The sequence below is a fragment of the Dromiciops gliroides genome, chromosome 4 (assembly GCF_019393635.1).
Source record: "Dromiciops gliroides isolate mDroGli1 chromosome 4, mDroGli1.pri, whole genome shotgun sequence".
NCBI classification, from domain to species: domain Eukaryota; kingdom Metazoa; phylum Chordata; class Mammalia; order Microbiotheria; family Microbiotheriidae; genus Dromiciops; species Dromiciops gliroides.
Genome location: NC_057864.1, coordinates 488,724,644 through 488,746,934, shown reverse-complemented (window position 1 = coordinate 488,746,934; position 22,291 = coordinate 488,724,644). Strand labels below are relative to the sequence as shown.

The 22,291-nt window shown below is 36.8% G+C and overlaps 1 protein-coding gene across 1 annotated transcript; it reads left to right on the top strand.

Moving 5' to 3' along the window:
* Positions 1-19,380: 19,380 nt before the first annotated feature.
* Positions 19,381-20,304, top strand: LOC122755338 (taste receptor type 2 member 7-like). The gene has a single exon (XM_044003649.1). The coding sequence runs from the start codon at positions 19,381-19,383 to the stop codon at positions 20,302-20,304; it is 924 nt and encodes a 307-aa protein (XP_043859584.1).
* Positions 20,305-22,291: the final 1,987 nt, after the last annotated feature.

Genomic DNA, 22,291 nt, shown 5'->3' with positions numbered 1-22,291 from the left:
ATTTAGATTTTAAACATCACAATGGTAACTTCATCTCAACAAGAATCATAAGAAACCAGGTAGAAGATATGGATGATCAATACTACTATTACTTCTTTTCCCCAAAGAGATCATAAAAAAGGGAAAAGGACCCATATGTACTAAAATATTTATAGCTGCTCTTTTTGTGGTGGCAAAGAATTGGAAATTTAGGGGATACCCATCAATTGGGGAATGGCTGAACAAGTTGTGGTATATGAATGTAATGGAATACTATTGTGCTGTAAGAAATGATGAGCAGGTTTCTGGGTCAAATAGAAAGTGGCCATGGGTACTCACAGGCCATGCAGGCTGAGAAGAAGCCCAGTCACCCCCTGGGTGATGCTGTAGCTCAAACAGTGTGTCCTGGAAGCAGCGCTACACTTTAAGAAGGAATTAAAAGCCAAGAAATAGGTGGCCAAGATGAGTAGGCAGAGAAAGCAGCCAACCATCAAAAACTTCGTTGGGGAAAAGGTAGACCATAATATACCCTCAGAAGAAGAAGATAATAAGAAAGTCAAAGCTCCAACATTCAAAGTTTCCAAGAAAAAATATGAATTGGTCTCAGGCCATGGAAGCTATCAAAAGGGACTTTGAAGGGAAAGTAGGAGAGATAGAAGGAATATTTAGAGAGATGGAGGAAAGAAAGGAAAGAGAAATGAGAGCAATGCAGGAAAGTCATGAGAAAAAAGTCAACAGTGTGAAAAGCCAAATGGGAAAAAAAATAGAAAAGCTCTCTCAAGAAAATAATTACCTAAGAATTAGGATTGAACAAATGGAAGTTAATGACTTTATGAGAAACCAAGACACAGTAAAGCAAATCCAACTGAATAAAAAAAAATAGAGGGTGATATGAAATATCTCCTTGGAAAAACAGTTGACCTGGAAAACAGATATAGGAGAGATAATTTGAAAATCATTGGACTACCTGAAAACCATGACCAAAATAAAAGCTTAGAAACCATCCTCCAGGAGATTGTCAGGGGAATTGCCCTGATATTCTAGAAGCAGAAGGCAAAATAGAAATTGAAAGAATCCACCAATCATCTCCTGAAAGAGATCCCAAAAGGAAAACCTCCAGGAATATTATAGCCAAATTCCAAAACACCTAGATCAAGGAGAAAATATTGCAAGCAGCTAGAAAAAAGGAATTCAAATACTGTGGAGCTCCAATAAGGCTAAAACAAGATTTAGGAGCATCTACATTAAAGGACCGGAGGGCATGGAATATTCCAGAAGGCAAAGGAACTGAGAGTACACCCAAGAATCACCTACCCAGCAAAATTGAGTATAATCTTTCAGAGGAAAAAATGGGACTTCAATGAAAAAGAGGACTTTCAGGCATTTGTGATGAAAGGACCTGAATTGAATAGAAAATTTGACTTTCAAATACAAGACCCTGGAGAATCATAAAAAGGTAAATGGGAAAAAGATTTCATGAGGGATATTAAAAGATCAAACTGTTTACATTCCTACATGGGAAGATAATACTTCAAATGCATAAGAACTATCTCAGTAAGGAATTCACAGAAGACACAGGTCTGAATGGAATATGAAGGGATGATGTCTGTAAAACATTTATGTTTTGTTCTTTGTGGGGCAGACAGGGTGGGGTGTCTCATGTCTGGGGTCAGATTTGGGCTTGGGGCCTCCTTGGTCCAGGGATGGTGATTTGTCCACTGTGCCACCTAACTAATGAATGATGACATCATTAAAATAGGGTTGAGGTGTAGGAGGAATAAACTGGGGGAGGGAGAAGGGGAGAGATGGTCTGGGGAGAGATAGTTCACATGAAGGAAATAAGACAAAAGCTTATGGAGGGAACAGAAAGAGGGGGAAGGAGTGGGGGAGTGAGTGAACCTTAATATCATCAGAATTGGCTTGAAGAGGGACTAACATACATATTCAAGTAAGCATAGTAATGTATTTTTGCCCTGAGGGAGGGGAGGGAGATGGTGGGGGCAGGGGTGGGGGAGAACAGGTGAAGACGGGAAGGCCACATTGGGGGAGAGAGCAGTATAAAGCAAAACACTTTCAAGGAAGGTGAAGATGTTCTGCATTACTGCACAAGTATGACATATTAAATTCCTTGATTTCATAGGGAGGGTTGAGGAGGGAGGAAGGGAGGAAGAAAAATTTAGAACACAGAATTAGCTCAAATACCCTAATCTCATCAGAGTGGGCTCAAGGAGGGAATAACATTCACACACAATTGGGAGGAGCAATCTATTTAACCCTGTAGGAGGGGAAGAGGATAAAGAGAAAAAGGTGAAAAAAGGGAGTGCAGGGCAGGGGAGGGGACAGACAGAAATATACTTTTGAGGAGGAATAGGTTAAAAAAAGATAGAAAGTAGAGTAAATATCATGGGAAGGGAATCAGATGGAGGGAAATAATTATGATGATTGATTATAATGGCAAAACATGGTATCTACTTTGCTGGGTTGTTATGAAGAAAATTCTTTGTTAAGTTTAAGATACTATATACAGGTTATGATGAACAGGATACTATCAGAAAAACCTGGAAGTGAAATGTATTGTATACAAAATAACAGCAATAGTGTAAGATGATCTGCTGGGAAGCATGTGGTTATTTTCAGCAAGGCAATGACCCTGAAGGACTTATGAAAATTGCAATCCATCTACAGAGAAAGAACTGATAGTATCTGAAGACAGATGGAAACACATTTTCAAAAAAAATTATGATTCCTTAATCTGAAGTTTTGTTTTTTGACTGTTTTCTCTCACAACCTAGCTAATGTGGGAATGTTTTCCATGACTACTCATGTATAACTTATTTTGAATTTCTTGAGTTCTTGTGGGTGGGGGGTGGAAAGGGAGAGAGGAAGAGAAGTTGGAACACAAAGTTTTTTAAAAATTGATGTCAAAATCCATTTTTACATATATTTTGGAAAATAATATTCTATTCACAAGAGAAAAAAAGAAATGATGAGCAGGCAGATTACAAAGAAACCTGGAAGGACTTCCATGAACTGATGCTGAGTGAGATGAGCAGAAGCAAGAGAATATTGTACACAGTATCAGTGACATGGTGTGTTGATCAACTGTGACATACTTCACTATTTTCAGCAATACAGTGGTCCAAGGTAGTTCCAAAGGACTAATGATGGAAAATGCTCTCCAAATCCAGAAAAAAAGAACTGTGGAATCTAGATATAGATTGAACCATACTATTTGTACTTTTTTTGTTTTTGTTTTTTGAGGTTTTTTCCTTTTGTCTCTTTTGCTCTGATTCTTCTTTGACAGCATGACTAATGCAGACATATGTTTAATGTGACTATACATATATAATCTATATCAGATTTCTTGCTGTCTTGGGGAGGGGGGAGGGGAGGAAGGAGGGAGAAAAATTTGAAACTAGAAATCTTATAAAAACAAATGTTGAAAACTATCTCTACATGTAACTAGAAAATAATAAAATACTTTTATGATTAAAGTTTCAAAATTCAAAAAAAAGAAGACATGCATGATATGCGTCTGACACTGCTGAGTCTCAAATCTCTTGCTATGAATTTGCTGACTGTAAGAGGAGCATTGCGTTGGTGATTGAATACAGAAAGTTTGGAGCAGTGGCTACAAGCCCATTGGCTGAGAACTGAACCCTTCTGTTTTGTTGGGCTTATTGTACTCTTTATAATCTAAGAGAGGGGAAGCCTCCTGGGAATGCCTATGTTGCACTCTTCTTTCCTTTCTTGTTTGAAAAAGTAAAACTTGGGAAAGATGGAATTTGTGTCTAGCTATGAGCTGTAAGAATCAGCAGAGACCTGATTAGACAAAGTTGAATTCACTGATACTGGTGCATCTGAGATACTTGGCAGATCTCTGGACTAAGAGAATTGATTGTCACTAATTAAAATAATGTAATACTTTCCTAGTGACCTGTTAAAGGCAATTCTGAGTGAAATGAACTTGTCAGGTCTTTATTACCTTAAAAAAAGGAAGAATCATCTTTGCCCAATAGAACAGCAGTGAGAAGAAGAAGGGGGAGCTAAAGGAAGGGATTCATGAAGTGCATGTTGTTCCAAAAGGGAACAAAGACATCAAGGCCTGCAGTCTAGAAATGTGAGTTACTGTGGGCACATGGACTTCCCATTCATGTACTTTATACTAGGTTTGTACCCACTCTGCTCCATGTATACTATCATACATTTTCAGGTAAATGTGACTCAGTTTTATGGATAAACTAAGATCTTTTAACTATTTCTGATTTTACTTTTTATTGAATATATGTTAATTATTCCTACATTTGCATTCTAGTGAGTAGAGGTTATAATTCTTCTTGCTTTATTGTAAAGATTTTATGTTTGAGTTAATAGTGGGGAGCCCAGATAGCAGAGTAAATGCCAGGATTTGCCGGAGCTCTCCCAAATTTCCCTCCAAACAACATTAAAATAATGCCTCAAAAACAAGTGGCAGAATCAACAAAAGGATAGGTTGAAATAATTTTTTACCCCAAGACAACTTAGAAACTCAGTAAGAAAGATAGTCCTACTGGTGTGAGAGTGGAGTGTAGTCTAGCACAGGCTACACCATTGCAGGATGCACCCCAGAAAAAAACTAGCATCAGGCTTCAAAAATTCTTGAATCAGCTATAGCAGCAATGGTTTCTGGAGCTCTCAACCCACAGACATTAAGGGGATCAGAAAACTGGTCAGAAAGAGATTGCAGAAGATCCTTTTCTGGAACTGGGAGCAGAACTCTATTGCTATGTGGTTCTGGGTCACAGTCCCAGGTTGAGGAGGACTATCAGGAGCAATAACTCTTCTCACAGTACAAGGATGGAAAAGAGTTCTTGTAGTTGCTCCCAGACCAGAGCACAGGCAGGAGAGCATTGTCCACATCTCTCCTTAGACAATATCATCTTAGAAGAACACAGAAGCATGAAAAACCTGAAGCTTAAGATAGTTCTCCCTTCACTCCAGGAGCAGAGATCAAATTTAGCAAAAAAAAAAAAAAAAAAAAAAAAAAAAAAAAAAAAAGAGTTAAAAGTGAAGAAAAAGGCTAAGAAAATGAGCAAACATGAAAAAAGAACTTGACTAAAAAAAGCTAATGTGGTGACAGGGAAGATAAAAACACAAATTCACAAGACAATGAGATCAATGCAGCTATATTCAAAACCACAAAAAAATGTGAATTGGTCTTAGGCCCAAGAAAAGCTCAAAAAGAATTTTTAAAATCAAATAAGAGAGGCAGAGGGAAAATAAATGAGAATGATTCAAAAGTCAACAGCTTGGTAAGGAAGGAACACAACATACAAAAGAAAATAAAAGGGCAGCTAGGTAGTGCAGTGGATAAAGCACTGTCCCTGGCTTCAGGAGTACCTGAGTTCAAATCCAGCCCCAGATACTTACTAGTTGTGTGACTCTGGGCAAGTCACTTAACCCTCATTTCCCTGCAAAAAAAATTAAAATTAAAATTAAAAATCTAAAAAAAGAAAATGGGCCAACTGGTAAAAGAGGCATAAAAATCCAAAGAGAAGAATTCCTCAAAAAACAGAATTAACCAAATGGAAAAAGAGGTACAAAAATTCACTGAAGAAAAGAACTCCTTAAAAAGTAGAATTAGCCAAATGGAAAAAGAGGCATTAAAATTCAGTGAAGAAAATATTTCCATAAAAAATTAGAATTGGGGAAATGAAAGGTAATGATTCCATGAGACATCAAGAAACAAAATCAAAAGAATGAAAAAGTAGAAGAAAATGTGGGATATCTCATCAGAAACAGAACTGATGTGGAAAATAGATTGAAGAGGGATAATTTTAGAATTATTGGACTCCATGAAAGCCATGATCAAAAAACAACTTAGACATCATATTTCAAGAAACTTTCAAAAAAAGTTACCTTTCCTTTCTTTCTTTTTTTTTTTTTTGCAGGGCAATGAGGGTTAAATGACTTGCCCAAGGTCACACAGCTAATAAGTGTCAAGTGTCTGAGTCCAGATTTGAACTCAGGTCCTCCTGAATCCAAGGCTGGTGCTTTATCCACTATGACACCTAGCTGCCCTGAAAAGTTATGTTGATATCCTAAAACCAAATGGCAAAATAAAAATTAAAAGAATCCACCAATCACCTCTGACAGAGATCCCAAAATGAAAACTCCCTGGAATATGATAGCAAAATTCCAGAGCTTCCAGTTCAAGGAGAAAATATTGCAAGCATCCAGAAAGAAACAATTCAAATATCATGGAGCCATAGTAAGGATAACATAAGATTTGGCAATGTCTACATTAAAAGATCAAAGGTGTTAGAATGTGATATTCTATAGTGCAATGGTGCTAGGATTACAACCAACCACCACCTACACAACAAAATTGAATATAATCCTTTAAGGGGAAAATGGATAATTAATGAAATTGAGGATTTTCAAGCATTTTTGATGAAAAGACCAGAGCAGAACAGGAAATTTGAAATTCAAATGCAAGACTCAAGAGAAGCATAAAAAGGTAAACAGGAAAGAGAAATCAACTTTTAACATCCTACATGGAAAACGATGCTTGTGACTCTCAAGAACTTTTTCAATAGGGCAATTAGAAAGAGTATACATAAACAGAGGGCATGGGTGTGAGTTGACTATGATGGGATGTTATCCAAAAATATAAAACTAAGGGGTAAGAAAAATAAAGGCATTGAGAGAAGAGGGAAGATAGAGGTAGAATGGGCTAAATTATCTCACATAAAAGAGGAAAAAGAGAGCTTTTACAATGGAGAGGAAGATGGTGGGGTGGCAGGCAATGCTTGAAACTTAACCTCATTGGAATTGTCTCACAGACACAGTTCAGTATAGAAATCTATCTTATCCTGCAGGGAAGTAGGAAGGGACAGGGATAAGAGAAATGGGGTCTGATAGAAAGGAGGGAGGATTGGGGGATGTAATGGAAGTAAAACACTTTTGAGGAGAGTCAGAGTGAAAGTTGACAGAGAGAAGGATAAACAAGGGGAAAAGCAGAATGGAGGGAAACAGTTAGTAATCATAATTGTGAATGTGAATGTGATGAACTCACCCATAAAATGAAAGTAAGTAGCAGACTGGATTAAAAAACAGAATTCTACAAAAGTTGTTAACAAGAAACAAAATTGAAGCATAGAAACACAAGAGTAAAGGTAGAAGGATAAAGGAGATTCTATTATGCTATAGCTGAAGTAAAAAAGAAGGGATAAAAATCATGATCTCAGACAAAATAAAGTTAAAAATAGACATAATTAAAAGAAATAATTAGGAAAGCTATAATTTGCAAAAAAATGCCATAGACAACTAAGTCATATTAATACTAAACATATTCACCAAATCATATAGCATATCCAAATTCTTAAAGGAAAAGTTAAATGAAGTACCAGTGGAAATAAACAGTAAAACATTACTGGTGGTGGACCTCAACCTTCCCCTCTCAGAACTAGATAAATCTAACCAAAAAATAAATAAGAAAGAATTTAAGGAGGTAAATATTAGAAAATTTAGATATACTAAACTTCTGGAGAAAATTGAATAGGAATAGAAAAAAATATAACTTTTTTCTCAGTGGTACATTGTACCTACACACAAATTGATCTTGTATTAGGGCATTAATCCTCAAAATTAAATGTGGAAAAGCAGAAACATTAAATGCATCTTTTTAGATCATATTGCAATAAAAGTTAAATTCAATAAAGGGCAATAGATTCATGGATAAAAAATTAATTGGAAACTAAATAATTTAAAGATAAAGAACAAGTGGATCAAAAAACCCGAAATCACCCTTTAATCCAACATTACCACTGCTAGGCTTATATCCCAAAGACATCCACAAAAAGAGAAAAAGACCTATTTGGACAAAAATATTTATAGCAGCTCTTTTTGTGGTGGCTAAGAATTGGAAATCAAAGGAATTCCCATCAACTGGGGAATGGCTAAACAAGCTGTGGTATGTGATGGTGATGAAAAATTATTATGATATAAGAAATGACAAGCAGGATGACTTCAGCAAGGCCCAGAAAGACATGTATGAAATGATGTATTGCGAAGTAAGCAGAACCAAGAGAGCTTTGTATACAGAAACAACAATATTGTTTTATGAGGAACTGTGAATTACTTGACTATGCCCAACAATACAATGATCCAAAACAATCCCAAAAGACTATTGATGAAACATGCTATCCACCTCCAAAGAAAGAATTGATATTGATGGAAAAGACTTAAGCACACAATTTTTCACTTTCTTTCATTTTTTAAAATCAAGTTTGCTTGTACAAAAGGACAAATATGGTCATTTTTTGCATAATCATACATGTATAACCCATAAATGAATGTTTATTGCCTTGCAGAGGAGGGAGAGAAGGGAGGGAAAGAGGGATAAAAATTGGAACCCAAAACTATAAATAAAAAAAACCTTCCTATGGAAAAAAACCCAAATCATAGAAACAATCAATAATTTTCATTAAAGAGAATGACAATAATGAGTCAACATACCAAAATTTATGGGATGCAAACAAAATAGTACTTAGAGAAAATTTTCTATCTCCAAAGGCTTACATCAATAAAATAGAGAAAGAGCAGATCAATGAATTGTGCATACAACTGAAAAACTAGAAAAAGTAAGAAAATAGTCCCCACTTAAACACCAAATTAGAAATCCTGAAAATCAAAGGATAGATTACTAAAGTTGAAAGTAAGAAAACCATTGATAATAAATGGAACTAGGTGCAAATTTGATAAAAAAAAAACAACAAAATTGGTAAACTATTAGTTAATTTGATTTATAAAACAAAGGAAGAAAACTAAGTTACCAGTATGAAAAATTAAGAGCAAATTCACCACCAGTGAAGAGGAAAATGAAGCAATTATTAGGTCCTATTTTGTTCAATTATATGCCCATAAATCTAAGCAAAGCAAAATGGATGAATATTTATAAAAATATAAATTATCCAGATTAACAGAAGAGCAAATAGAATTCTTAAATAACCCTATCTTAGACAAAAGAAATTTAAAAAGTCATCAATGAATTCCCTAAGAAAAATCCCCAGGACCAGATGAATCCATGAGTGAATTCTATCATTTAAGGAACACTCATTCTAATAGCATGTAAACCATTTGGAAAAATAGGTAAAGAAAGGATGCTTCCAAATTTCTTTTATGGCACAAACATGGTGCAGATACCTAAACCAGGAAGAGCTAAAGCATAGAAAGAAAGCTATAAACCAATTTCCCTAATGAATCTTGATGAAAAAAAATAAGTAAAATGCTAGCAAAGTGATTACAGTACTTTATCACAAAAACAATACACTATGACTGTGAGATTTATTTCAGGAACATAAGGCTGGCTCAATATTAGGAAAATTATTAGCATACTTGACCATATCAAAAACAAAAGCAACAGAAATCATGTGATTACTTCAATAGGTGCAGAAAAAGCTTCTGACAAACGACAACACCCATTCCTATTAAAAATTCTAGAATGCATAGGAATAAATGGAACTTTCCTTAACATTATAAGTAGTATCTATCTAAACCACCAGCAAGCATTATCTCTAATGGGGATAAGTTAGAAGCCTTCCCAATAAGATCAGGGGTGAAGGAAAAATGCCCATTATCACCATTATTATTTAATATTAAACTACCAATTTTAGCTATGGCAATAAAAGAAGAAAAAGAAATTAAAGGAATTAGAATAGGCAATAAGGAAACAAAGCTATTGCTCTTTGCAGATGATATGATGGTATACTTGGAGAATCCTAGATAATTAACTAAAAAACTAGTTGAAACAATTAACTTTAGCAAAGTTGCAAGATAGAAAACAAACCTACATAAATCATCAGCATTTTTATGTATTGTTTTTTTGGTTGGGGCAATGAGGGATAAGTGACTTGCCCAGGGTCATACAGCTAGTAAGTGTTAAGTGTCTGAGGCTGGATTTGAACTCAGGTCCTCCTGAATCCAGGGCCGGTGCTCTATCCACTGCACCACCTAGCTGTCCCCTGTTTTTATGTATTTCTAACAAAGTCCAGCAGCAAGATGTAGAAAGAGAAATTCTATTTAAGAGGGTAGTGGTCTATATCCCCAAAAAATTCAAAAAAGGAAAAAGGCCTCTCTGTGCAAAAAAATAAAACAAAAACAAAAACAAAAACAAAAACATAGCAATTCTTTTTGTGGTGGCAAAGAATTGGAAATTGAGGGGATCCCCATAATAGGGGAATGGCTGGAAAACTTGTGGTATATGATTGTGATGGAATACTATTATTCTATAAGAAATGAAGAGCAGAATTCTCTCAGAAAATCTGGAAAGACTTACATGAACTAATGCAGAGTGAAGTAAGTAGAACCAGAACATTGAAGAGAGTAATAGCAAACATGTGATCAACTGTGAATGTCTTAGTTATTGTCAGCAATACAATGATCCAAGACCAATCCAAAGAACTTATGATGAAAAAATTCTATCCACCTCCAGAGAAAGAACTGATAAAATCTGAGTGCATATCGAAACATACTTTTTTCACTTTCTTCATTTTATTTGTGCTTTTTTTTGTCTGTGTTTTCTTTTACAACTGGAAATATATGCTGTCTCTCCCCCCCCACCACCACCTCTTTTTTCTGTATCTTTCTTTCTCTAAATTCTAAGGGTATTTAAATATGAATGGAGATAATTTCACTACTCAACATTGAAGTCCCCTACTTCACTGGAATACTTTCTGTTTACACAAAATCAGAAATCATGACACTATCAACTCTTACTTTTTTTGTTTAAATAAGCACATAATCATTTATTATGTGCCAAACACTATTGTCTGGCTCCCCGCCCCCTTTCAAATTTTATTTTATTTATTTGGGGGGGGCGGGGCAATGAGGGTTAAGTGACTTGCCCAAGGTCACACATCTAGTAAGTGTCAAGTGTCTGAGGCCAGCTTTGAACTCAGGTTCTCCTGAATCCAGGGCCAGTGCTTTATCCACTGCACCACCTAGCCGCCCCCTGATTTTATTATTTTTCTAAAAAAACATTCATTGTCATCCTCCACTGAAAAATTTCTCTATTTAAATAACATTTTATTTTTCTAATTATATGTAAAAACAATTTTAATATTTTTTAAAAAATATTTTGAGTTTCAATTCTCTTCTCTTCTCCCTCACCTCCCCCTCATTGAGAAGACAAGATTTTTATATTGGATACACATGTGTTATCATGAAAAACATTTTTCCCATATTAGTCATGTTGTGAGTGAAAACATGTCAAAAAAAGAAAAAAGTGAAAAATAGGATGCTTTGATCTTCATTCAGACTCAATCAGTTTTTCCTCTGGAAGTGGATAATATTTTTCATCATAAGTCCTTTGGAATTATCTTGGATGTTTGTCTTGCTAAAACTAGATAAGTCATTCACAGATGATCATACAATATTGCTGTTAATGTGTTCAGTGTGCTGGTTCTGCTCACTTCATTCTGTATCAGTTCATGTAAGTCTTTCGAGGTTTTTCTGGAAGCAACCTGCTTGGCATTTTTTATAGCACAAAAGTATTCCAGTACAATTATATACCACAACTTTTTCAATCATCCCCTCCCCCCTTGATTGATATTGTTATGGGAACATTATGGGCCCAGGTTAGCCCAGAAGTTATATGGGGAGGTCAAGGAACCTTCTCCTTGAAACTAAACCAAAGGACAGACACACCTAGAGAGATAAACAGCACTGGATCTGGACTGAGATAACTCTGGGACCATTCCAGTCTCCCTCATCATCTTGATGAGGTAATCCTGTTAGGTGTGGTTGCACCAGGAGGGGAGAGAACAACCCACCACCAGACTGCCTCCAACCCACCACCCAATAAGGGACATTTCATTCTCACTTGGGTGGTCACACCACCTTGGTCCTATAAAAGGGTGCTCCCAACTCTAGTTGGAGAGGAAAGAGTTTTAAAGTCTTTGGTGGTGTTGTTGTCCACCTTTTCAGTCCTTGTGTCAATTCATATTCTTTTCTAGGGCCATTACAGAAATATACTCTCTTGTATCTCAAATCTAAGAATCTCATCTTTCATACTGATTTTTCATTGTATTAGGAGTTTGTAGGAAGGGAAATAGATATTGATATAGTGTCTCTGATGTGACAGGAACTGTGCTTGACATCTTTTTTTTTATGTAAAAACAGATTTATTTTAACATCAATTTAAAAAAAAATTGTTCCAACTTCTCTTCCTCCTCTATTCCCTCCCCCACCCACTAGAACTCAAGCATTTCAAAATAAATTATACATGAGTAGTCATGGAAAACATTCCCACATTAGCTAGGTTGTGAGAAAAAAACAGTCAAAAAACTCCCAAAACTTCAGACTAAGGAATTGTCAAAGAGAAAAAACATTTTTTTAAAAAAATGTGTTTCCAGGGGCAGCTAGGTGGTGCAGCAGACAGAGCACCGGCTCTGGAAACAGGAGCACCGAGCCCAAATCCGGCCCCACACACCCAACACCCACCAGCCACATGATCCCGGGCAAGCCACCCACCCCCAATTGCCTCACCAAAAAAGAAAAAAAAAAAGAAAAGAAAAAAAAATGTGTTTCCATCTATTTCAGATACTATCACTTCTTTCTCTGTAGATGGGTTGCCATTTTCATAGTCCTTCAGGGTTATATTGGACCATTGCCTTGCTGAAAATAACCACATGCTTCCCAGCAGATAATTTTACACTATTGCTGTTTTGTATTTTGTATACAGTGCATTTCACTCTGCTTCAGTTCATGTAGGTCTTTCCAGGTTGTGCTTGACATCTTACAAATATTTCATTTGATCCTCCCAAGAATTCTCTGAATTAAATGCTATTATTATCCCTATTTTATAGTTGATGAAACAGAGGCAAAAAGGATAAGTGACTTGCCCAGGGTTATATAGTTAGTATGTTCTTGAAGCCAGAATTGGATTCAGGTCTTTCTGATAGGCCCAGTGTTCTATCTACTTCACTATCTAGCTGCCTTAAGGGGACTGATCTCCTGTCCTATACCCACTGTTGAGAGATAGAAGCCTCTGATAAGTTGGCCAATGAGAGAAAGCCCTTTAAGTAAACCCAAACAAGGTTTTTGGTGTCTGTGCTGTCAAGATAATAGAAGGTGATAGATGAGATGTGGCAGATACTCAGGAGCCCACCTGAGTGAATTACTGGCTGATTTGACTGGATTACTAGTTGACTAGATTCTAAGCACATCTGGCTGGTACTTGAGAGTACTTAAGAAAGCATGGTTCTCAGAATCTAAAAAAACTTTGAACTTCCGGCCCAGTTAACCAACCAGCTTGAAGAACCTCCCATTTCTGGGAGGGGACAGGAAGGAGGAAGAAGAGCCTGCACAGAGAGAGCTCTCTTTTTTGGTTCCTGACTTCACCATGGTGGTGGCAGAGGACTAGACAGAGGAGTTGAGGAAAGATAGGATTGTCAGGTTGTCGGAATTCTCTTCTCAATCTTTCTCTTCTTTTACTATCTTTCAATAAATGCTTAAAAACCTAAACTCATTTTATCAATGATTTTAGTCAGTTTCCCCCAAACTGGGGGAACAGATTAGAACCCACATTTAGAATTTTAAATTACACAGTGCCCTCTACCTGAAGGTAATTTCAATCTTTTTTTTCCTCGACCATCCCTGTGACCTTTTCTCGTACCAGTCTGTAATATATAATGACTAACAAATATACTTAATCCCTTTTTATGCATTCATGAGTATTTATGAGTTCTTTTTGACCTAATATTCAGCTGATCTCTGCAAAGTTCCTTTTTTGTTTGAAGAATAGGCATACTTCCCTAGATACCCATTCAATTATTATAAAAAATTTATTAAATCTAATTTTCCTAATATTCAGTTCAGATCCTTAGCTTCTTTCCTCTCTTCTTTGTTCTTAGCTTTGTTTCAGCTAGAAAAAGACCTTTCAACATCACCAATTACTGATTTATTATACAATACCCCTATAATTGATTAATTTATCCTTTATGTTCTTAGATATGTCAGTCCATGAATAGATATTTAATATTAACATATTTAAAAATGAGATGACTTTGAGCATAAATGTGTTTCTTTGCTTACCTCTCTTAAATATTCCTAATTTTGAGTTGTCTTCCCAGACATCACAATTTGTAGTACTACTTTTGTAGATTCTGTTGATGCATCATAAATCCTATTTTAACTCTCTAGCTTGTCTGTGTTTTATTTATTTATATTGCAAATAGAAAATTCTTTGGGTTTGAGTTCTAATCTCTTTCACTATAATGTACCGTTCTATAGGTAGTTTAACCTAATTCAGATTCATGGTCATGAATATCACTTTTTTTTCTTCCATATTGTATTGATACAAAACAAAAACAACTTTGCTCTGATTTTTTATATTCATTTTTCTGAGTTGTGTCTTCTTTCTTTGAAATGATTGTCCACTCCCCCATTATTTTTTCTGAGATTCTGTCTGGGCTGTCTCTCCCTTTCCTAATCTCTTCTTTAAGTTATTTTATTAGGCCTTTCAGCCATTTTTAGAGTCCTTGTAGACATTCTGTACTCCATTTAGGGGTTAGGGCAGAGTCATTCTCTTCTGGAGTTTTGTGCTAAAGATCTTTGTGATCGTGCACTGTATTTACTAAGTACATGCTTCCTCAGGAGGCTAGCTAGGGATGTCATTCAGAGGTTTTGATTTCCTCCAATTGCCTTTGGCAGGACAGGTTCACCTCTGTACAACTATGAAGCAGGGAAGAATATTTTGGTAGATGAAACACACTAGTATCTCAAAAAAAGAAACACATTATAAAATAAAGTCCTCAGATATTTCAGTTTCAGCCTTTGGAATGTCTTTGAGATCTTTGCATAGAGGCTACCAAAAACATGACACTTGGTTCCTTGCTTCCTGGTGTCCACACAGCTACAGCTTTTCTCCAAAGGTCTGACAACCAGAACTACCCATCAGATCAGCCTCCATGTTGTGCTCCTTTGCACCAATCAGGAGCATGATATCTGAGGGTTAACACCTTCCTCTCTAGTAGCAAGACCACAGACCCCCCTGATAAGCCAACTTGAGGATATAGAAAGAGAAGACATGGGTAAGGGGCCAGAATCTTGGAGGTTTTAGAAGAACTTACTTTTTGGGTGGGGGGAGGAAGTGTCTACGTACTTAGGTCTTCACATTTCTGACAGTCCAAAGTTAAGGATGGAGTGTCTCTCTTTATATTTGTCTTCAAGACCCATTCAACTCACCATCATAAGGTCATAGATTTAGAGCTTCAAGGAGCTTTAGAGTTCCAACATATTCATTTTGTAGAAAAAGAAATTGAGGCACTGAGATAAAGTGATTTGGCCAGAGTCACACAGCTAGTAAGTATTGAGGTAGGATTTACACCAAGACCTTTCTGAATTTCACTCTATTCACTTCATAGTGACACAGTACATAAGAGCTGGATATGGACTTATCAAGATCTGAGTTTGAGTCCTCCTTTAGATGCTTACTGGCTGTGTGACCTTGGTCAAATAACCTCTCCTGGTCTTAGTTTCCTCATTTGTAAAATGGGGATAAAAATAGCACCTAATGCCCAAGTTTGTTTTAAGGACCAAATTAGGTAACAAAAGGAATGTACTTGGCAAACCTTAAATCTCTATCTAATAATAATTAAAATAATATTGATGACTGTTGTTATTTTCATCATCATCAATCATCACCACCATCACCAATCACTATCATCAACACTGCTGTTGCTACTACTATTACTACTACTGCCACTACTACTGCCACTACTACTGCTACTACTACTATTGCTACTACTACTTCATCATCACCACCATCACCAATCACCATCATCAACACTGCTGCTGCTACTACTACTGCTACTACTACTACTACTACTGCCACTCCTACTGCTACTACTACTATTGCTACTACTACTACTACTGCTACTACTGCTACTGCTACTACTACTACTACTACTGCTACTACTGCTACTACTGCTACTACTGCTACTACTACTGCTACTACTACTACTGCTGCTGCTACTACTACTACTACTGCTGCTACTACTACTGCTACTACTACTACTACTGCTACTACTACTGCTACTGCTGCTACTACTACTGCTACTACTACTACTACTGCTACTACTACTACTGCTACTGCTACTACTATTACTACTGCTACTACTACTACTGCTACTACTACTACTGCTACTGCTACTACTACTACTACTGCTACTACTACTGCTACTACTACTACTACTACTGCTACTGCTACTACTGCTACTGCTACTGCTACTGCTACTACTACTACTGCTACTACTACTACTGCTACTACTACTACTTCTGCTGCTGCTACTACTACTACTACTACTACTACTGCTGCTACTACTACTGCTGCTGCTACTGCTACTTCATCACCATCACCACCACCACTACTACTACATCATGAAGTCCCTCAAGGATAGTATTGGTAATGATATTTGAAAATTCAATTAAATGCAATTGGTGTTCAGGGAAGTTGGAATGATTTGCCTGTGGTACCGCAAACAGTATTTGTCAGAGCTGAGATTCAAACCAAAACACCCAGTATTCAATAGACCTGACTGCCTCTGTCCATCCTTATATTAACATTTTCTTCTATATTCTCTGTTTCATAACTGTTGCTTATATCTCTCACATAGACAAATTTGGAAGAACATTTAAATAATGAAATAAAATCTGTCCATCATGTATATCTTCACCAACAAGAGCTCAGTTTTTCAGCCCCACTAATGATAAATGCTCTGGAGAACACCTTTGTTATTGTGGGTGCTGGAGATTTCCTAGTGAGGGTTTTGGCCAATGGCTTAATTGGACTGGTTAATGGCATAGAGTGGGTCAAGACCAGAAGATTATCCTAAAAGGACTTCATCCTCACTGGCTTAACCATCTCCAAACTTGGTCTATTGTAGGCAATAATGTTGATCAGCTGGGAAATTGTGTTTTATTCAGAGGTTATGCCACAAATACACTGACATCCATGCAGGTCATATGGATCCTGAAATGAGCCAAGTGCCTCATTTGCCAGCTCTGTCAGCAGCTTCTACTTCCTGAATATCACCAATTTCTCTCACCCAATCTTTCTCTGGTTAAAATGGGAGAATTAAGAGAGGGCCAAGTCAATATTGATAATCTGCCCCCTAATCTATTTTCTGCTTTACCTTCTGCTGTTAGTAAAAGTGAGTGATGTTTTTAGAGCCCACATTGGGTCCAGAAAACAATAAATATGACCAAGAACATCCAAGTAGACAAATTTCTGACCTTTCTCCCCCAGATCCTCTAAAGTATGGGAAAAAGAGGTTCTGTTCTTTTCTCTCTCCCTGAGCTCCCAATTCCATTAATCCTATCACTGTAGAGACACATTCAGAAAATGGAGATCAATGTCAAAGGCTCTAGAAAACCTGGCATGGAGATCTATGTGAGGACCATCAAAGATGTCGTTTACTTCCTCTTCCTCTCTGAAGTATATTACTTGGCCATACTAAAAGAATCTCAAACTTTTTTTTTCTTTGTTGAATAATAATAATAAGGCTAAGTTGTTTGCTTTCTAGGTCACAGCCAGCTGGGGAACAACAGGCTGAGACCACCCTCTATTAAGGTACTATGGAAGTCCAGGGCTAACTTAAAAGCTCTAGGAAACTCTGAGATCCATAGTTAGAGCTGTGGCACCTTTGTGTCCCCCTTGATGAAAGAAGCCATCTAAGTCCCAAATATCTTTACTATGGTTTTTCCATCCATCACAGGCACAGGTCCTTGGGGATTCCAGACATCCAAAGCTGTTTTATTGGCTCTTCCTGAGAGGGTGATGCTCAACATCTTTCACCTTTTTTGTTTCCTGCCATATAGACACACCATAAGTTTTGTTAACATCTGGGATACCCATGGAAACAGTAATGAGTTTTGTCTGTTTGACTCTGCTCTATTTCACCTGGTGTGATGGAAACAATATTAGATTTGAAGTCATAGGCTCTGGGTTCAAATCTTGACTGCCACTGCTTGAATTTGGACAACTCACTCAACCCCTCTTTGCCTCATTTTCCTTAATTGTAAAATGAGGATCATAGAGGTACATATGATCATTGATTTCAAGTTAAAAGGGACCTTAGAGGCCATCTAGTTCAACCTCCTCATCTCAGAGATAAGGAAACAGAGGGTCCTGTTAAGGGCTAAAATTCTAGCTAAACTGTCTAAACTATTTAATGAGTGGTCACCAATAAATTATAAGCTTTAGCAAGAGTTAGGCTTTTAGGCATTTATTAAGGAGAATAAGAATTTGGTAAAGAGAGAAGAAAAGGCCTAGATTCCTATCTATTAAAGGGAGAGCACATTTCTAGCTCCCCGCTCCACCAGCGTCCTCAGGAAAGAGCCCGAGACTGAGCGCCAGTCTCTTCCTTCCTCCTCCCACTCACCCACGTCACTTCCTCCCACCAAAGAAAAGACTCCTGGTCTTGCCCTCAAAGACCTTCACTTCATGGGTGGAACTCTTCTACAGTAAGTCTGCAGCAGGTGGCATCATTCCAATCGTTACAGTCAGAAAGGCTAACTTGGACCAGATGACCTCAAAGGTCCTTTGCAGGTATATATCCTATGATACTTCACTTGTCACTTACTCAAGCCCTTATACAAACAATCATCTAAAGAAGGAAAGTAATAGAGTCAGAGACAGACATGGAGAGATTGAGATTCTGACCAACTCAGCCCAAGATCAATATTAAGATGAACTCTAGAATGCCTCTATCTTTTTGACATTTTTTTTTCCATTGAAGCTTGTTGCTTTATAAATTAAGACTTCACATCACAAAGAATCAGTGTAGATAGATATATATGTGTATGTGTTTGTGTGTAGGTATGTGTTGGTGGAAAGAAAGGAAGGGGAACTGCAATTTATCTTTCTAGCACGTTGGTGGCCAGAAGGTTTTAGCTAATTTAAGACCTAGCTTTTCTATCTCCTGAGGCTCTACGCCTTCCATTATGCCTGTATTTTGAAGATTGTTGATTATTTAGACAAATTAGTCCAAGGAAAAAAGTGCAAAGCAATGAAATAGAATCTGTTCTCCATTTACATTTTGGAAAAAAAAGCGGCTCTGCCTCTTCATCAGGTGGACACGTGGAAAATTACCATCTGACAATGCTGAGGGGATTTGTGCAGGATATGGGCACAAAATCCTTAGATAAGAGGTTTCCAAGGGGCAGTAGTGATTGCCTGAAAGAAAGCTGTATCCTTTGGCCATAATGGTCTCGGATGCTTTATAATCAAACATCAGATTGGGATCAAGACAGAGGAGAACATTCTTGCCACAAAAGGAAGAGATATCATCCTTATAACTTGGGTGAGATATCCATTCAACAACAGAACTAATAAAGGTAGGTTTTCTCTCTCAAGATATGTCCAATACATTGGATAAAATTTGTGTGACTGTGGTATCTGGAGAGCTCCTACTTGGAATTTTGGCCAATGGCTTCATTGGAATGATGAACTGTGTGGACTGGGTCAAGACAAGAAAAATTTCCCTCCTGAATTTTATCCTCACTGGCTTAGCCATCTCCAGAATCGGTCTGTTAGGAATCATAGCATCACATTTATTTTTCATCTCACTCTATCCTTCTTTATATACCTCGAACAGACTGAGAATCTTTCGTGTCATGTGGACTTTGGCTAACAATTCCGGTGCCTGGTTCTCTGCCTGCCTCAGTATCTTCTATTTCTTGAAAATCGCCAACTTCTCCCATCCTGCCTTCCTCTGGCTGAAGTGGAGGATTGACAGGGGAGTCCTCAGGGTGCTCCTAGGGTGCTGTTTTCTGTCCTTTCTCATTTGCCTTACAGTAACATTGGTGAGTGATGACTTCCAAACTAGTTTTGATGTAGAAAACAAAAGAAACTTGACTCAGAAGATCCAGGAATATAAAACCCACATCTTCCCCATCCTGGTAGTCTTTGGTATGGTGGGTATCATCCCCTTTGCTCTGTCCATGATCTCCTGTTTCCTGCTAATCTTATCACTATGGAGACACACTTGGAAGATGCAGCTCAATGCCACAAGTTCCAGAGACCCCAGCATGGAGGCTCACGTGAGAGTCATGAAATCCATGGTCTCTTTCCTCTTCCTCTTTGTTCTGTATTATACAGGCATGTTTTCAATACTTTTGAATATCCCAGTGAAAAAAAGGAAAGTGTTTATATTGCTTACTTTGATGGCTATGACTATCTACCCTGTGGCTCATTCCATTATCCTCATTGTGGGACACAACAGACTAAGGCTGGCTGCCCTGAGGGTGCTATGGAAGCTCAGGATATTCTTTAAGGGCTAAGGGAAATACTGATCTACAAAAAGAAGACGCTAAAAAATCTGGCATTTCCTAGGGAGAAAAGAAGCCATCACCAACTGTTTAAAGAAGTTTTATAAATGTATTTACTTCAACCTTACAGATGAGTAAGGATCATGGAAATCCAATGTTATTTTCATAACTAGGCTTTATTAAATCACATATAAAGATGATAATAACTAGTCTCTTAAGAATTTGATACTTTTTCATTCTCTTATTTCCCAATACCACCCTCTGAAATGAAATCTTCTGTTAAAAAAAACAAATTGATGTATTGACAGCCTGTGCTTTACTCTGTACCAGTAGTTTATCATATCTCTAATGAGAAGCAAAAGGTATAGATGTTCATGATACCTTTGGAGTCAAGATTTTCCTTGACTTTGATCTGAGTTTTGACATTTTTGTGTTATTTTCTTTTACATAATTTTGTTCACTGTATATCATATTAGCTTGGTTCTGCATACTTCATTCTACATCAGTGTATACAAATCTTCCTAATGTTCATTAAATTCTTTGTATTTGTCATTTCTTATATACAGCAAAATTCCACTACATTCATTCACAGTTTGTTTAGCCATTGCCCAATTGGGGGACATCCTTGTTTTTTATTCCTGTTTTTTTTCTTTCTACCTCAAAACTTGAAGCCAGGAATAGCTTAGTATATTACAGACCTTTCTTTTTAGTCATTACACTCCTTGGGGTTATAGTTCCAGACATGAGATCATGAGAGTCAAAGGGTATAAATAATTTAGTGATTTTATTGCAGAGTTCCAGATTGTTTTCCAGAATGCTTGAACTAAACTCACAACTTCAACAACAATGCACTACAACATTAACATTTTCCAATTTTTATCAGCTTTGGTGATTTGCTGAGTATTTTTTTTTTTTACCACTTATATATTTGTTTCAATTTCCTATGTATCTTTGACATCAGATTTTTATAAGACTTTTGCTACAAAGAATGTTCTCCCAATAGAAAAACTTCCTCCTTTTCTTTGCTGAATTGAATTTTGCGGGAAAATGTTTAACAGTCAAAATTGTTTAATTTTGTTTTTATGATTATTTCTAATTTTTCCTTAAAAAGGAATGCTTCTCCACATATAGATTTGAGAGGTTCTCTCATTGTTTTCTCTATATATTTTAAAAATGTGACTTAAAAATATTACATCATATATTTATTTGAATCAGATTTTCCAATATGGAATAACATGTTAGTTAATACCTAATTTCTGATAAATGCCTTCCTAATTTTCTGAGGATTTTTAACATAATAGTTCTTACCCTAGTCATTTTTGTCCCTCAGTTTATCAAACATTATTGTGTTTGAAAGCTTTTGTGTCCACCTCCCTAGTCTGGTTTGCCATTCTGTTTTTCTATATTTTTTTAACCACCACCAAATAGTTTCTTTGTTTTCTAATTTAGAATTTTATTCCCCCCCCCACAATTACATGTAAAAACAATTTTAAACATCCATTTAAAAAACTTTGTGTTCTAAATTCTCTTCCTCCCCCTTCCAGCCTCCCCACTTATGAATGTAAGCAATTAAGTTATACACACCAAATAGTTTGAATGACTATTACTTTATAATGCAGTGAGGTCTGTTACTATAAGGTGTCTTTCATTTCTTTTTTCATTATTGCTTTTGAAATTTCAGAACTATTTTTCCTGAAGATGAATTTTGTTACCGTTTTGACTGGTTTTATAAAGTAACCTCATGGTTTTCTCTCTCTCTCTCTCTCTCTCTCTCTCTCTCTCTCTCTCTCTCTCTCTCAGGGCAATGAGGGTTAAGTAACTTGCCCAAGGTCACACGAGTAGTAAGTGTCAAGTGTCTGAGGCCGGATTTGAACTAGTCTAGGACTAGTGCTTTATCCACTGCACCACCTAGTCGCGGCCCCCCCCCCCCTCTGCCATGGTAGTTTGATGGGAAGAGTGTTGAATCTATAAATCAATTTAGATAACATCATATTTTTTA

Coding starts and splice junctions, on each gene's coding strand:
- LOC122755338 (XM_044003649.1), top strand. CDS start 19,381: ATGTCCAATACATTGGATAAAATTTGTGTGACTGTGGTATCTGGAGAG.